Source organism: Labrus bergylta, chromosome 11 (genome assembly GCF_963930695.1).
Source record: "Labrus bergylta chromosome 11, fLabBer1.1, whole genome shotgun sequence".
Lineage (NCBI taxonomy): Eukaryota > Metazoa > Chordata > Actinopteri > Labriformes > Labridae > Labrus > Labrus bergylta.
Genome location: NC_089205.1, coordinates 9,162,737 through 9,181,254, shown reverse-complemented (window position 1 = coordinate 9,181,254; position 18,518 = coordinate 9,162,737). Strand labels below are relative to the sequence as shown.

Here is an 18,518-nt window from a genome sequence, read left to right as displayed (position 1 = left end):
ATAAGGTCTTTTCTCTAAAAAAAAGAACTAATTATATCTTTATTGCAAATTCCCACTGTTGAAAGATCAGAAAGAGTGATGCAATTGTTGAATTTGTTTTTATCTTTTTCTTTTATTGTCATTTAATCAATTTATCATTTATTTCATATATTTACTTTTTATTTTATTATCATTTAAATCATATGTCAGAACTTTTTTATTCTGCTTTTATATTTCCTGTCAAACTTACACACTCGCGGTGCCCACGCACCTGTGAGGTCAGGATAAGTGTGCCATACATGCAAAACCACATACGAGCTCGTAGGCGTATGATGTTTCTGCGTATCTGTTCGGTTCACGGTCTTCAAGCTAAAACCACATATGAATTTAGTATCACCTGTGTTATGAACTTGGTTGAACTAGGTATGTGGATGTATCACGTTTTTTGCGAAAGTGCATTGTTGAGGTTTTACAGGATCTTGAAAAAAAGAGACTTTTTGGCTATAAAAACCCTGTAGAAAATCTGATCGAGGTTCTTTTTTGCTTTGCTAAATGAATCCACGTCACTCTGACTTTTGAATCCCCATTTTGGGACTTAGTCTCTGAGACCAAGATCTTTTAAAACCTGTGTCTACACTCTCGGGTTTAGACTTTTGTCTTTGTGTTTTGCTTTTCTTTTTACATTTTTTATATTTTTATAGTTTTGTATTTGCATTTGGATAATCGTTTGAAACTTTTTAATACATTTTCGGAAACTTTTTAGAAATCATTTTCTGACTGAAATCAATAACACCACAAAGTCTGGAGTCCCCCTTAAGGACCCCGTAAACCTTGGAAGCTAAGTTTGAGCAGTCACACCACGGCACACTTCTACTACTGACTTATATTACATACTTCATACACACCTAACATGACATGCTACACCCACACAGAAGAAATAGCTCCTGTGTGGACACGTTCTTGGGTACCAAGCCTCCCCACGAGGTCAGACGTTTTGGTAGAACTGACCCAACAAACGTAGTTACAGCACGATGGACATGTCATCACATGAATCTCTCCCTATATCAGCCCTTTTCAGACTGCCTTTTTCATAAAAGTGACGTAACTAAGCTCAGCCATCATCACGTCTTTGTACATTCATATTGATTTTTTGGTGTCCGAGTCTGTGAATTCAAATTGTGTGTTTCAGGGTTGCAGGAGCACGGCACAGCAGAGCTCCACACACACACACACACACACAGCGCTGCGCTCCCCTGCAGGCTTTGCTGATCTTGCCTCACCTCTGTAACATCTCTGTTACTACCTCCCAAGACAGTACGGGTCGGGGGGGGGGGGGATCACTTCATTCCCCCATAATGCCTTAGCGACATTCAGATTGAAGGCGAAACATCACAGGGGCGTACATAGCGACTTGAAAACGACCCTGAACAGGGCTAGAGAGTCACAATGCTAAGACCCGGGGAAGCATTATGCACTATATGCCAACCAACACCGGTACTCCCTAAGAAGACCCTTACCCTGAGAGCAGGCCTAGTCGAGGTCACATCCTCCGACAATCCAGTTAAACAACCTCACTGTGCGCCATCATCATAAGAACACGGCTCGTACATTGGATGCATTAGGAAGTATGCAGAGAATATTGGCTAAACAGACATTAGTCTTTAGTTTGCATGCTATCGTTGGACAAGCTAGATGAAGCTACACATCAGTCTCAAAACCAAGAGGTTATTTAGCATCGTGAGAGTGCTGCAGCAAGGACAGACATGTCTGAAGTAAGTTTAGAGTAGAAGGGACAAAAAAAAAACATGACTGTACTATTGAAGTTTGTATGCAACCAATAAATCCCAGAAGAGAGCAGAAGACACGCTCTGGTGCCCTCTTTGCCTTCCGTGCAGTCAGACAGTAACACGATTAGGCTACATGAGAAACTGTGGCACATGATCTGGTCTGGCTAAATTGCATTTGTAATTATGAAATTAAGTGCCGTGAGGCTTTTATTCTGCTGAGCGAATTAGAAAACTTAATTTTCTGTGCATACACTGGAGTCCCAAGCCTCAGTTCACCTCCCTCTTTTTTTATTTTCCTCGTGCACACACACACACACACACACACACACAGCCACAAACATACAGCTAAATGCACAAAGAAACTCTGTGTGAAATAAAAAATATTTAGGTCACATTTACAAAAATAAGTTGAGGTCAGATCAGTCTGCGGATAGCAACTCCTTTTGCTCGATGTCCAATCCTATCATATCATACAGGAGCTCAGGGGCTATTTTCAAGCAACCAGTTCTTTCTTTTAATGACTGCTTCCCAGTCCAGCTGTATTACATAAAACCAATCAATGAAAGAGGGTACTGTGTAAATATGTTTATCAATGGCCACTGAACTTAGAAATGTGAAAGTTTTTCCTGCAGTTAGCCAATGTTGCGTAACCAAATGTTTAGGACACCACAATGGAGACACGATCAGCCCAATAGGAGAGCAGGTTGTTAAATTATTTTTAGATCCCTCACTGGAATAAAAATTGTGGACCCCTTTTGTCCAAAGCTTATTGAAAACAAAACTAGGTGTGTGTTTAGTAAATTGTGCAAATCCTTCAGCCAATCACTTTCAGATCTTTGTTAACTGTGCAAATGTTTAGTGCAAGCATCACCAAAGCTGCAGGCCATCACAAATACAACACGTGCAGTGTATACAACTTGCTGAGCAACAAGTAGCTCAGCAAGTTAAATGCACAGGTACTATTTACTGTTTCCCATTCATGAATATGCTTTTTTAAAATCATGTTGAGACTCCTCTCTCACTGTCGTACGACCCCCTAAGAGGGTCCAGACCCCTACTTTGGCAGTGGCTCCCAAAGTCAGAAGTTGGTCTGGTAGTTGGAGAGGTGCCAGGGCACTTTCTGAGTACTGCCGAGGTGCCCTTGAGCAAGGCACTGAATGCCCATCCGCTCTGGTGCGCTCCCTGTGCAGCAGCCCCACTCTGACATCTCTCCACTAATGCATGTCAACAGACCCTGCATGTGTGATGCGAGCCTATGTTTGTGAGAAGCATGTCTCTAAAATAACAGAGTGTAAAACTGAATTTCCCTCAGGGATTAATAAAGTATTAAAAAAAATAGCACTCTGAGATTTTATTTAAAGGAGATTTATTATTTTTATAATTACAACTGTAAATGAACCAAACATTAAAAACAGATTGGAATTTGACCTCAAACCTATCGCATACAAAATAATGCCCTTCAAAATAAAAGCGTGGAAATCACGTGGAAAAAAAAAAAAAAAAAAAAAAGGCAAAGACGGGGGCGGGTGTATTGGCCCTGCCAGCCAATCAGCGCCTCTGTTTTGCGGCTTCCCATTCGACGATATACATTACGACCTGACCCCTGAGGCGCTCAGTGAGAAGAGGCACTTCAGCGTGAAAGGGGGCCGGGAACTTTCTTTCCACTGTCGCTGATATAACTGTAAGACTGGAATTACTCAGCATTGTTAAACACCCTGTACGGTGAAGCTTTAACCCGCTTCTGAAGGAGACGCAAACCTGCCGCTCTGACGTCGACCTTTACCAGCGGAAAGCCGTTAGCTCTGGTTGCTAACGTCAGCTAGCCAAGTTAGCTTCGGTTTTCCACGCAGCTGACCTCCACCACAACACACAGACTACACTAGGTCGGGGGTCGTTCCCCCCCCCCTCATCCCCACTCTGTTTTCTTCACGTCCCCCGTGTTGGTGACCAGTGGACGGTTCCCGAATATGATCCAGAATGAGTCAAAGAGACACCTTAGTTCATCTGTTTGCTGGAGGGTGAGTGTTATATTCTCATGTCGCCTAGCTACGCACAGGAGCACAGCATGCTAGGTTAGCTAGTAATGTAACAGCTACACGTAATTGGTTGTTTGTTTTGGTGTGTTAATTATATATGGGGGCGATTCTGGTTGTCGGCATGATTATTTTTTTACATCAAGATCCGTGTTAGCGGCAGTGTGACATATGTCAGCTTACTCTTTTTGCCCGCATACGTGTACCCGTAGGAGTTGGGCTCAATGTCACAAGTTAATGACATTACAAAAGTGTATTCCGATTAAAACTGCTGGCGTTTTGTTTTAACTATTTGCGACTCTTCAGTCATCTTCAGTGATCTTTAATAGGACATATACAGCTTCACATTAGAGACTTCCTGTGGTGTAGTGGTGTCTGAACAAGTCCATACACTCTTAGTTTTTCCCCCAATTTATTTTAAGTGACCTGTCCAGCTGAGAATAAAAATCCTTTATTATGAACAGTGACATGTAAGACTACTCTTGCATATCACATTTTGTATCTGCACATTGACACTCAGCTTCCACTGCTTCACTTGAGGGAGTAATGATCCATAGAGATAGAAGATAACTGCCCAACAAACTACAGGCTGGGACATATTTCGAAACAGTGTTAGGGGAAATGCGTTTCAAAGGAATGTACAAGTGTTACTTTTTTGTTGCAACAAGATTCATGACACATGAATGAAACATTGCAGTTCAAGTAATCAGTTATTTAGTTACATTTTCAAATAAGCAACCATACATTATATTCCCTGCTCCCAAAAAAAGAGAGAAAATCCCTGTTGTTGTGATTTTGAAGTGGCTATGCCTTATGGAACCTGAAAAATAAGTGGGACTACTCCATATATCTGCATATACCCTGCACACCACCACTGAGTATTACTCTTAAACCTCCTTGTGTTTTTTTTTCAAGTGGCCCGTCCAGTGGATGTTAAAACAGCCCACAAGTCCCACTGCTTGACTTGAAGGAGTAGAGCTTCATTATGAAATTAACATTAGCCACAGGAGAGGAGCAGATCTTGCCAACAAACTATAGTCCAAGGCAACTACATAGTTGGTGTCCAGAAGCTGGGTGAGAAATGTATAAATTCAGCTCAGGTTTGAAATAAATGCAGCGTCAAACTGTTATAGAAAGATTGTGATTCAACAGTTAAAAGTCAGACTGCACATTGTGTTGTCATGATACCAAAATGATTACTTTGATTATGACGATATACATGCCCAAAATAATTTTGTTACCAATACTGAAGTGATACCACGGCAAAAGTCTAAAACACTAGGAAAAAGTAATGAAACTATATATTAGACAAAAGTCCTCACATGACAGTAATAAAGGTCTTTAAAAAAAGTAACAACAGAGGAGAGAGGGTAAGACATTTGAGCTGTTTTATTCTAAATGTATTAACATTATTATCGCAGAAATAAACTCTCAGGGAACTCTAACTCTAAACTCTAAGGGATGGGTTTTGTACCTCACAATTCAATTAGATTTGTATTCTTTGGCTTTAACATCGATTCAGTAATGCTCACAGATGACAGAAATACCCAGAACATTACAGTACCTTGTGATATTTGTTAAATAATTATTGGAGAGGCAGTAGCTCAGTATTTAGGGGAACTGCAGGGTCGCCGGTTCCCAGCCCAAGTCCAGGTGTCGATCAAAGTATGGAAGTTGGTCTGGTTGCTGGATAGGTGCCTGGTTACTTCATAAGTACTGCCGGGGTGTCCTCGAGCAAGGCACCGGACCCAAAACAGTGCGCTTCCTGTGCAGCAGTGTGTAGCAGCCTCACACTGACATCTCTAGATGAATGCATGTCCACAGGTCCTGTTTGTGCACGTGTGTGTGAGAAGCATGTCTCAAAACCAGAATCTCCCTCAAGGATTATTAGAGTATGTTACAAAAAAGTAAAGGGTGTGTAGGGTACATTTATACACAAATCCTTCCTCTTTGTTTGACTGTGCTTTTTTAAACAGTGCACCTATAATTAGACTTTGAAGGTGCATTAGGTTTTGACAGCACAATCATCGAGTTCAGGATTATCTGAATTGATCTAAAATTGCTATTCATTGATGAATCAATGTTTTTACTCTGTCCAGTCTTTTTGCATCTCATGAGTCTTTGTGAGACTTTCTGTTGTTTTCAAACACAGCTGGAAGGGATGGCTAACTCCACTGGCTGGGCCTGGGTGCAGATTTTACTAGCACCAGTTTGTGTTCCCTGTGGCGTGAGAGAGAGATTTATAAATGATAAGAATGTTTGCTTCCATGGTTTAATATCCTGCACACTACAGCACTGAGCTGCACTCAAGTAGACTGAACACAAACCGCAGAGCACACCTCCTCTCTGCGCTGTATGCACGTATGAGGGCATGTAATCATGTTATTTATCACATCCACTAAACAACCTGTCGATCTTAGAATTCCTTAAACAAGTCAGCATGTCTGCCGGCGAGATGCTTCACACAATTTGACGCTTTTGCCCTCCTGGTCACCGTTGGTTTGAAACATCTTTTTACAGACCGTGCTTTGTGGTGACCCTGAGTGTTGGTGAAGCCATATATCGCTCTCCGTGCGTCTGCTTTGTCAACAAGCCGTGGGCAGTCGGCAAAACTAGCATCGGAACGTTAGCGTATGGGTACCGCGCTACTTCTCTGGTATTGCTATACAGAGCAACACTGACTGTGTGCATACAGACTCGGGGAAATAACACAAGAAATATACTACCTGTGTTTGGACAGACTCATGCCAAAATTAAGATTAGAAAGGGTGACTGAGTGTACGTGCATGGAGATTTCTAGTGATATATTTTAAGTGTCTAGGCTAATGATCCTTGACATTTAGGCCTTCAGTTACTTTACTGTCATTTTAAATGTATTCTCTTCCTATGCCTGTGTTTCGCCTTGTCTGTGGTTTGTGCAGTAATCACCTGACATCGATCGGCCGTCCTCTGCCAACAACTATGCTGACAGGACTTTCTATTTCTGCTTTGGTGCTGATTGAAAATTAACCCAAACTAAAAATAACGACCGTCTCTCTTGCTTTGTTTTCATATCCTCGAGTCTGACCCTGCTCTGCAAATACAGTTCAGTCAGGTTCCGTTTATTTATTATGTCCAATTAGATGTTGTTTTTGTGTTCTATCTTATCAGTCTGGCATTTGTTACCCGTGCAGTTGACTGTCCTGAAAAACCTGAACTCGCCATAAATAGATGCCCTCGATGTCGGGTATTATTTGCAGTGGGTGTAAAGTAAATATTTTGGTAGGAGTTTGGCTCCTACATGTGTGTTTTTGTTCAGGTGTACACATTTAAATGATTTGTTAATAAGTCACAGTTGTCAACAGTTGTCTTTACTTTTATCATACAATCAGTTTAAGGATTTTAATGGTCAGCTTGCAAAATAAGGGCATCCATGCTGTTGAAAACAAGTGCAGCTGACTCATATTTCGTATAATCTTATAAGACAATACGTAGAAACATATGCGAGGTTGGAATTTGGCATGGCACCGAACAGGAGCTTGCTGTTATCCCCCAAGAAACACAAAACATTCCTCACCGTCTCTCTGTTCCCACACTGTGCTATTTCTTTTCATGCATGCCAGGAATAGTTGAAATTTCCTTCAACACGCCATTGGCTAATTTATTAATAGAAGATAATGAACACCGTGCAGATTCTAAACATTGTGACGGTTGTCGACTCCTGGCAGGTCTTCCTGCATGCACTATCAAAACCCTGAAGATGATTCAAAACACAGCAGAGCGACTTGTCTTCAACCTCCCCAAGACAGCATGTCACTCCGCTGTTCATCTCCTTACACTGGCTCACATCAGATTCACAACCCCGCTGCTCGCTTACAAAACAGCCTAAAAACGGCTCCTCCTTACCTAAACTTAACCAGGTCTACACTCCCTCCTGCCCTCTACGCTCTGCCTATGAAAGGCGTCTGATCCAACCTTCACAACAGGGTCCTAAGACACTAACTACACTCTTCTCCTCTGTCACCCCCCGGTGGGGCAACAAATTCCCAAACTCCATACAATCTGTTGAGTTGCTTTGCACCTTTAAGAAAAGACTAAAGACTCCAACACCTACACACTTAATGATATCGATGGTGACAATGATGATGTTTGGTTCGATCATGACGATGGCGATATTTAGGATGGTTTTGATGCTGATAAGAACTCTCAAGAACAGCTGTCGATGTGGCGCTCTGCCTGTGGTCACTTCCTGTCAGCACCTGTGCTTTGCCTGTGGTCACTTCCTGTCAGCACCTGTGCTTTGCCTGTGGTCACTTCCTGTCAGCACCTGTGCCCTGCCTCTGGTCACTTCCTGTCAGCACCTGTGCCCTGCCTCTGGTCACTTCCTGTCAGCACCTGTGTGTCCAGTCAGACTTAAAGCTGTTTGTTTGCATTTCCTGACATTGTTTCCTCCTCTCTAGATCCTTGCTTGTGTTGTTCTTACTCTCTGATGTTCGTCGCTGTGGATAAAAGCGTCTGATAAGTGACTTGTAGAATTGTAGGATACTCCGTTTCAGACATTGGAATTTCTGTCCTGTCATCCTCACCTTTTTTCATGTCTGCTGTTCTGCCAGATGTGGGGGCACGGTAGGAGCCATATTGACCTGTCCACTGGAAGTAGTGAAGACTCGTCTACAGTCATCCACCATCACCCTCTATGTGTCTGAGGTCCAGCTCAGTACTGTCAACGGGCCAAGTGTTGCCCGCATGTCCCCGCCAGGCCCCCTGCACTGTCTCAAGTAAGTACTCAGTGTTATTCATCGTCCAGCTGATTTACAGCTCAAACAGATTTCACCTCTTCCACTGGTATAGATACTCGTCACCAATCATGTACCTTATTTATGCTATCAACCATTATCAGTTGTTATTGAATGTCTTGTAAAAATAGAGTTTTACACCTCAGTTAACAAACACTCATTGTTTATGATGAGACTCAGGTTTTTATCCTGAAATGTGTGGCGCTGTTCAGATCACATTTCCTCCTCCCCCTCTGCTCTCCCAGACTTTTGCAGACTGAACCAGTTCTCGGCAAACCCCATGTTGTTGCTCACGTTGTTTGATCTGGCTGATGTTCCTCCTGGGCAAAGCCAACCCCTCCCTCAAACACAAATTCACAGCCTTTGGAAAACTATGCTCAGAGCGAATATCAGTCACTGTAGCCAAGCAGGACATTTGAGAACAAATCCAACTATTGTTACTTCATTTTTTGTGAGATTTTTCATTCCTCAACACCTGGAGCCTTTTCCTATTTCAGTATCCGCTTTGTCGAGCTCGGCCTGTTTAGTTTTGGTAGATTGCCAGGTGTGATGTTTGAGGGAACATGAACTGCTCCATAATCAAAAGAATGTCCTGGTCTCTTCTAAAGAGGTCATGTCTGCTCGGAGCCTCTGGGAAAGTGTGTTTGGTGGCACCTCGCCACTTGTCAGCTTCATGGAGCGAAGTTACACTTCAATAAAGTCCCAGTCAGTGTGGCAGAAGACGCCTTGTTCAGTATGCTGGCTTCATTATCCTACTTAAATCAATCATGGCGTATTTTAAGACTGCTGTCACATACAGACGGTGCTGCAGCCAAATGCTAAAAGGCCCTTTGGCTAATTCGGGTCTTTTCATTTCCTGGCGTCAACACCACATAAGAAAACAACTGTGACGCAGACACAGCTTGTTTTCCTCTTAAACCAAAATGTTACTGTGTAAAAGAAGTGAAGGTAACCACCATTAAGGTCCCAAGTTGTTCACAAATCAAACTTTGTTTTCTGGAACCCGAAGCAACCATATTTGGACAACGGGTTGAATGTACATCGTTACATCTCTATCCTGATTGACTGTCTGCTGATGTCGTGACTTTTCAATCACAGGTAGCCCCGCCTTAAAGCATACCATGCCTCGTCACCCACAGAACTCAAGATGGGACTTTCATTTCCTAAATGAGTTTGAATGTACTTTAAATTGGCAAGTGTGTAAAGTGTTTATTGAGGTAATAAATCGACTAAGAAGTAACTTTGATGTCAGAGAGAAACTTAATTTATCATCAGGAAGTTAATTTGTGTGAAAGTATCAGTAAGGATTTAATTTAATTTTGCATTTAAAGGTACAGACACAGAAACAGCCTGTTCTGATCAGGGCTGAAATAGAGGGGTTTATAGACATGATCAAATACAGGATCAGAGTGGATTTAGAACAAGAAACTTTACACACATGTTTTGAGGAGCTCTGAGACTTATTTAAACTGGTTGAAAGTGACTTGGCTGTGTATGATTTGAATATTCACACAATCATTCCTCTGAGGAGTCATTAAAGCTGCATAGTTTAACTTAGAAATTCTACAATCTGACTTGTGTCCCTTGGACCCAATTTAGATTTTTGATATCATGTCATGGATGTGCATGATGGTGTGCATATCTTTGTGTGTGTGTATGAGAGCTTACAATAAGGTGACCTGCACATTCGCCGCTTAACCTCTAACTCATATGTCTCTGTTACCGTGTTTGTTTTTTTACTTTTAGGTTGATATTGGAGAAGGAAGGACCTCGTTCTCTATTCAGGGGCTTGGGACCAAACTTGGTGGGCGTGGCACCTTCCAGGTAAGCTGTCATTTATATGCAGTAAGTGATGTTTTTCATATCCCAAGCGTCCGCTTCCAGAGTCCTCAGCCGCACCAAGCCCTGGCAGTACATCACACCAACCCTAATGCACCATCATTTTTATTGTTTCGTTATTTTCTGAAGTAAAAAGAAAATGATAAGATGATATTCACAATCAGGTCATGACCATGCACCTGTACCACTGCGTCAAAAATATTACAACAGTGTCAGAAATCTCATGAATGCAAAAATAAACTGGACAGCCATCTTTAGTGTTCTGAATCACGACGTAAGACCGTCTCTCCTGAGAACAGTCTGCAGGGCTCTGATACTGGGAGGGAAATGATCACCATGAAATGTAAAAAAAAACATTTGTAATGCTTTGTGCACATCAGAACATACCATAGAAATGTATGTATCTAACATTTATTAAACCAGGCAGTGATCCTGTTATAAATCTGCTGTAAACTCTTCTTAATCATATGGTGTCTGATTCATGCGTTGTACTATTTCTAGGTGAGTTATTGACACATTTTCCAAGGACACATGGCTGTGTGAAGCCGTGGTTTTAAGCACCACAGGGCTTCTCAAAGTCACTCGGTGCAGTGTTTCCTACACAGACGATACCTAGACGGGCAGCAAAGTGTATTTTCACGAGAGAGAGTCAGCTTGTACGTCCCCACTGTTAATGCACCGATTGAGGTGCGACATCTCATTCGAAAACAGAATCTTCTAATGTCTTCGTTTTCATATTTTTCTGCAGCTGCAGCTGACGTTTGTCTGATTCACAAAACACGCACAATTAGTTAAAAGCACCCTGAACTGCGCTGCACAGCAAACAGCGTCTCTGTGAATGCGTGCTGATTGCACATATTTAAATGTCACATCACAAAGTTATTTGAATAATACCTCCTTTTCTGTGCAAATCAGCCTCATTGCAAAACAAGTGTCTGATTCACAAACACTGGCACTAACATCCACACACAGCTAAGAGTGGAGATAAAAAAAGGTCTGCAGAGATTATGTGATAACCATGCCGCAGTACTTTTGAGAGATGTCACATGTAAATAAATGATCTGTAAATAAAGACTGTAAATATCACTTTAAATGACTATTATTAATATAACCAGTTCGGGGCTGTAAGCGTTTCCAAATGTGTGGCGACGGTCCTGAGCCGTTATGCACAAGGATCCAAGTTTGGTTTTCAAGTCTGGCATCAAAATTAACTCTTAAAGATGCTGAAACCAGCGTAAAGTACAGCGTCATTCTGTGGGAAACACTGATGAGGCATTAGAGATTTATTTTAAATTTGTTGTCATTCATCTTGGCTGTCTCCAGCTCTAAAACAAGGCAGGAAACCAGGTATTTTCGTGATTGCAGTTATGTAATAACATATAGCAGTCATTACCGTCTGCTGTAATGATGAGAAGAGTCGGGGCTAATGGCTGTGGTCAGCCACTCATGCGGCAGAAAGTGAGTCCCAGTGCTAAGAGTGTGTAAAGTGTTTTGAAGCCGCTTACATGAGTGAATGAAAGTCAGCCTCCTGAGCTGTGTGTCTGATTTAAAGGTGAATGCACACAGATAAACACCGGCCCATCATTAGACTGATGAGTTCCAGCAACACATGGGGGTAAAAGTAAATCTGCAGACTGCACTTTGTGCTTTTAGAAGGAAAAACATGTCTTGTTTTTGAGCCACAAGTGTGTTCACAGTCAGAGTCGAGTGTACTTTTTATGCTCAATAGCCTCTTTGTCGAACACATAATTTGTAAAATCCACTTCACCATGTTTTTCTAACACTAATATATGTCTCTAGTTTGTCTTCAAACCCCCCAATGATGACAAAAGTCTATCCTCTCCGTCTTTAGCCTGCTCCACTTTTCAGAAAATGTGTGGTCAAACAGGCCGTTTGTAGATTTTCCCTTCATGACATCACATAGGGCAGGTGGGTTACACTCCCACAGCTAGGTGTTTGTTGTGCCCTCTCAGTCTGCCTTCTCACCGTAAACAATAGGACATGGAGCGAGAAAGCCCGAGTACACCCGAGCCCTTCCAGAGAGGGGGCGTGGTCAGACACAGCTCATTTACATTTAAAGGTACAGACACAGAAACTGCCTGTGCTGAGCAGGGCTGAAATAGAGGGGTTTATAGACATCATCAAATACAGGATCAGAGTGGATTTAGAACCAGAAACTTCACATGTTTTGAGGAGCTCTGAGACTTATTTAAACTGGTTGAAGAGGAGGAGAATATGTGACCTTTAAAGCTCATTAAGGTAACCCTGACCCGGGACAGTTTTATTTGTAGATTTAAAATAATTAATAAGCATTTTCTTAACTTGGGACACAACAATCTGTATTTTTATAACGTGACACAGACTGATATTTCTGTCTTTTACTTCCAACAGAGCTATCTACTTTGCTGCGTACTCCATGGCCAAAGAGAGACTGAACGGAGTGTTCGAACCTGATTCCACACAGGTACACATGGTGTCGGCTGGAATGGCAGGTAATTAAATATTTTAGGCAACAGAGTAACAATAACCTCATTGTAAGACCTTGTAACTCACTGAAATCCAGGGAGAATTTCAATATACAGGTCACTATGTGGACTTTCAGTTCATTGTGAGCATAGGTGAACGTTTGTGTAGCGTGATGAATCAGGTTAGTGTAAGGAATGGACTGAACGGCTGCTTTCGTCATGACCTTGGCCTCTCTGTGCAGAGCAAGTATCTGCCCAACCAGTTTGTCTCGTGTTAGATCCTTGTCTTTTGGACAGAATTTGCCTAACAAGTACACTACCCACCTCATGAGGTCCTTACATTTCAAACAAAGAAAAAACAAACTTAACCTGTTTTGTTCTTCTTTTTCCAAGATGTACGGTCCCCTTGTTGCTGCCCCACATGGGAATGCAAACTCTAAAATGTAGGTTATTAAGGCAGGTACAGCTACAGGTCGAGTGTCTGCATGTAAGTATGTATGACTCTGACAGCGCCACTTTTAGCAGATCGTGACTCAGGCCCTTTTAAAAACCTATTCAAGGTCAACCTTTTTCAGGAGCATTTTTCCTCCACTGGCAACCTCCTCTGAAGCCTGACTGAGCTGAACTGACAGGTGATGAGGCGTTGACAGCAGGAGGTTAATCTCGCCTGTGCGATGATACATGATACCTGCAGCAGAGGTCGGAGGAAGTGTCTGCAGCAGCTAACAATAGTGCCACTTACTCTACACCTCTCTCGTTATCCTATCAAAAAAAATCCAGCACTAGTCAGGCCTCAATATACATGCATGTCCACTTTCAGCAGCATGCATAGCTGTGTTTAATTGTGTTTTATACCAAGGGATTGTTTGCATTAACAAGACCTGAGCTGTATTCTTCCAACATGTCCCTCCTACTGTCATCACATCACTTGAGGCTGCATTACGGTGGGTTAAATCCTCTGGGATAATGGGGTCATGTGAAGTGGTTTCATGCAGGTCATTTTTTTGCTACACACAAGCATGTGTCTGTTTTAGGCTTAAACTCTACCATAGCTCTCCTTTCGCAAGGGCATGAGACCCCCTCACCACCAGGGGTCTCTAGCTGCATCTGTGAGGAGTTACTTGGGTCTGCGTGAGTACTCACCACAGATCTCTGCTTCTTCTTTGTTCCACCTCTGGTTCTTCTCTGTCTCTGTCTGCCTCTCTCTCCAGTACTCTGTTACCATCTCGGTCATTGCATAAGAAGCAGGTCTTTGATTTGTTTACTTTTTAACAGCTGTTAGCACATGATTCAGACCTGCTAGCACACACAGCATAGTGTGTAGAGGGGATAGCACTCTCTCTCTAAGCTGCTTTTGTGATGTTTACTGTCATTTTATGAGAACATATTAATTCTTTACATGAATGCAGCTTAAAGAACTCGTACATGTCATTTAGTCAGTCAGTGTTTGTGAGTGTATGTGGACAGTTAACCGTTCAGTCGTCACCTTCATACTTAGGCTGATTGTGTTTTTTTTCTTTGGAACAATGTGTGATCCGTCTTTATTTTTCCTCCACAGGCTTCACGGCAATCACGGCTACAAATCCAATATGGCTCATAAAGACTCGTCTGCAGCTGGATGCAAGGTAAATATGGCAATGTGACCTGGAGAGTGCTTTGCAAACTCAGGTTCTTAAGAGAATCCCATCAGGCATTTGGACAGTTTTTAGAGACTTCCTTTGCTAAAAGGTTTTACTGCTTCTGTTGATGAGCATTATTGTCGCTGTGTTATCTTTATTCCTCTAACCAGGAACTTTTTAGTTTGATCTGAAATGTATAAATATGTATACATTTCTTGTGTTTCCTCAGGAATCGAGGTGAGCGAAGGATGAGTGCGTTTGAGTGCGTGCGGCGTGTGTACCAGGCAGATGGCCTGCGAGGCTTCTATAGGGGTATGTCCGCTTCCTACGCCGGTATCTCAGAGACTGTGATCCACTTTGTGATCTATGAAAACATCAAACGGCGCCTCTTGGAGGCCAAGGCAACGCAGAACATGGAGGAGGAGGAGGAGGCGTCGAGAGATGCTTCAGACTTTGTCGGTATGATGCTCGCTGCTGCCACCTCCAAGACCTGTGCCACATCTATCGCTTATCCTCATGGTGAGACTTTGAGATTTGTAATCTGCTGATTATTTTATTTTACATTCATGAATTATTTTCCTTTAATCTTTACCGTTTGTTGTCGCTTTGCAGAAGTGATCCGCACCAGGCTACGGGAGGAGGGCACCAAGTATAACTCATTCTTCCAGACTCTAAGAACAGTGCCCAAAGAGGAGGGCTACCGCGCCCTCTACCGCGGCCTCACCACCCACCTGGTACGACAGATCCCCAACACCGCCATCATGATGTGCACCTACGAGCTGGTGGTCTACCTCCTGAACGGTTAAAGTCCCCGCTGCCCACCTTCTGAGACTGTAAATGTTGCCCTGCCCTTGTTCGGAGACCGGAAAAAAAATAGAATGAGAGTGCCGCAGTCAGCACGACAACCTGCTCAGCAGAAGAAGACCGAGACTGCTCCGTGACCTCCGTCTAAAGACGAGAGGGGTTGTTGAAACTAAGTTGGCAGTTTTGTTTTAAAACCAAAGGATCTGACACGGAGAGGAGGATTGAAAAAGTCCCTCTCTTTGGTTTGGGGATCAGCAGTGGCACAGAAATGGTTGCCCTATTTCCAATTTAATTCCATCCTCGTCTCCCTTGGGTTATGTTTATTTCTGCTTCTGGACGCTCCGATTCAGAGCGCTGAAGACAGAACCGAAGTTAACGTATACTCTGCCTCTAACAATACTAATAATTAGAGGGAAATACAATAATTCCAGTTCTTATAACCTACGACTTAAGGCCCCCCCCCCCCCCCCAGTCTGAGACTTCTCTTCCATGCTGACGATCAGGTTTGAAAATCTGTTATTAGTATCATGCAATATTCCCTGCATCCCTCTAGAGGACCAGAAGAGATAGGAACAAGCCCAGGTATCTGATGCAGCCTCTCAAGTTAGGGCGCCGCGGTCAGTGCTGGAGGCTTGTTTAACGAGGATGAATGGAAGGGTGGCGAGGAACGTGCCTTGTGTCAAAAAGTGATGCAGACTAAGACGCACCACGCCTGCAGGAGGAGGAGGAGGAGCTCTGTGGAGATGTAGAGTCGTACACTGGTACTGTGCACATGCAGGCGCCCCCCCCCCCGTAGTAAATGTTTTGACATATCGAGAACATAAACACACTGACCTTAAGGTCGTCAGCTACCCGAGTAAGCGTCAGGGTTTCCATGCAACGCAGGAATGCATTAATGAAATCTACCAGAGTGAGATCTGCTAATGTTGTCTTTTCTAAAATCATCCTGACCCCGCCCCCCCTCCCAAACTAAACCAGAATATAATCCACCATTTTGAACTACTGGAATGTATATAATGAAGAGGAGCCTCTGTGTAACACTGACCTATGTTGTTGTGAACTGAAAGTAAATAACACATTTTAACAAACGAAGAGATATATATAAAAAAATATTCCTACAAAACGTGATTGTGCTGCACTCGTCTGACCTGTGACGGCAACATGCAAACGTGTTGTGCATCCTCTTTGAAAGAGTTCTTAAAGCACTTTTCTTTGTCTTTCTTCGACGTCCTCATCTCGCCCCGCCCCCTCACTTTGAGAATCCAGGCTAGTTTTACAGGCAAGGACAATCCTCCTGAGTTTACTCTGGAAATCAGACGGTGTGGAGGGATTTTCCAGGAACATGCTCTTCATAGGTGCACACTAATAAAAATACAGACCAGTAAACTCAAATGTGATTCTTTGTTGATTCCCCCCTCGCCCCCTTGTTGTTAAAAAAAACAAAAAACGAGTAACTGCATTTCAACATGTTTGAAAACTATTTGTTTCTTCACTCTTGGACGTCCTTGTCTTTGAAGAGAAAAGTCCTCGTTCTCTGTCATGTTTCAAACGAGTACAAAAGACAAACAGTGTTCTGCTTTCACCTCATTCATCTTAGAAACTGCAGAAGTAACTTCTCTTCTGTTATCACGCCACACAGACACACACAGCGGGTTGATGACCATGTGCAATGTCACCACAAACTGAAAACTTGACGGGCATGGGCTAGACCCCCTTGCTTACATGAATGACCATCTCACAGCGTTTACTGCTGCTTGCCGTCATCATGTGATTCATCTCACATTGATAACAAACACTTCACTGCTCAATAGGCCGGTGCTGTGTGCAGAGCAGTAAGCATGCTGATGTTTGGGTCAGCTTATCACGAGGCGCTGCAGAAGTAAACTTTGGCGCCCAAAACAGCCTCGGTTGCTTTCCCCCACTGGAATGATGAAGAAATCCTGTGAACACGTTGTCAGTCTGACGGCAGATTGTGGGACGCTTTAGATCAGAAGCATGGTGTGATGATGAAATGTCAGATGGATTATCTCCCACACACGGTACCATCAGCATCCTCTGCTTGTAGTGAGAGTTGATGGTTCCTGACTGAAAACTGATTAAAGGGTCATAACACCTCAATAAACAAGAAGTACACATCCTCTATTTGGGTACAACACCTTTGAACTTACATGCATCCTTCACTTGTATCATATGATGCACTCTTCTTTTCATCCCCTGGTGATTTGTTTGCATTGTGTGCTGGTTAGCATGTGTAAATGTTTAACGTGTGCTTAAATGACGGTCATGTTGTCGTGTCCTGCGTGTAAGAGACCATAAAAGTATGAATGCACTCAGAATAGAAGAGTAGCTGCAAAGTGTTGATCTTATGTGTTGAATGAGTTGTTGCCTTTTCCTGATGCACCCTTTGTTTTTTTTCTCCATGTCGTCATCGATGAGCCCGCTGTGAGCGGGACTTGGTCTATGCATTCTCTCATACCTGTTTTTGTAAAACAAAAAGCTAATAAAATGGAAAGAGTGCAAGTGTTTCCGGTGTCTGCATGTCTTTCTTGGAGCGCCTTTTTTAATCAACATTTAGGCTATGATATTAGGCCCAATAATAATAATATGGAAGTTGGTCTGGTAGCTGGAGAGGTGCCACAGTGCACTTCCTGAGTACTGCTGAGCAAGGCACGGAACCCCCAACCACTCTGGTTTGCTCCCTGTGCCTCAGGGTCCTGTTTGTACACGTGTGTGTTTCGGGCCTATGTGTGTGAGAAGCATGTTTCTCAATAAGTGTAAAACCAGAATTTCCTTCAGGGATTAATAAAGTAAAAACTGGTCTAAACCGGTTCAGGTTACATCGAGGGGATTCTGTATCGTCCTCCAGATGGTAAAAGCTTGTACTCAGAGTGGAGCTAGGAGGGTCAGACGACTCTCAGAGCCAGCCTGAGAAAGAATTCTAACCATGTTTAAGGAAACATGTTTGGGGAAAACTGTAATTGCTGCACATCAGCTGGATTTAGGTACATTTTTAACCAACAGGTGGTAGTGTTGAGCTACTTAGCGTCTGCTCAGCACACCATCAGCTCAGTGCAGAAGATAAGTCAGCCTGTCGATGCTCCTTCTGTCCAAAAAATGAGGAAGAGAAAAAAAAAAAAGGTTGGACAATTATTGTCTCACGACAAGAAACTGACTGCTGCATGTGAAATCTGCCAGCTAAAGCAGAACACTGATTGGG

General features: G+C 42.9%; 1 protein-coding gene across 1 annotated transcript; it reads left to right on the top strand.

The window, feature by feature from the left end:
- Positions 1–3,362: 3,362 nt before the first annotated feature.
- Positions 3,363–17,826, top strand: LOC109986260 (solute carrier family 25 member 36-A). The gene is made up of 7 exons (XM_020636847.3): positions 3,363–3,784; positions 8,392–8,556; positions 10,321–10,398; positions 12,805–12,905; positions 14,437–14,503; positions 14,727–15,016; positions 15,110–17,826. The coding sequence occupies exons 1-7, from the start codon at positions 3,744–3,746 to the stop codon at positions 15,301–15,303; spliced, it is 936 nt and encodes a 311-aa protein (XP_020492503.1). The 5' UTR covers positions 3,363–3,743; the 3' UTR covers positions 15,304–17,826.
- The last annotated feature ends 692 nt before the right edge of the window (positions 17,827–18,518 follow it).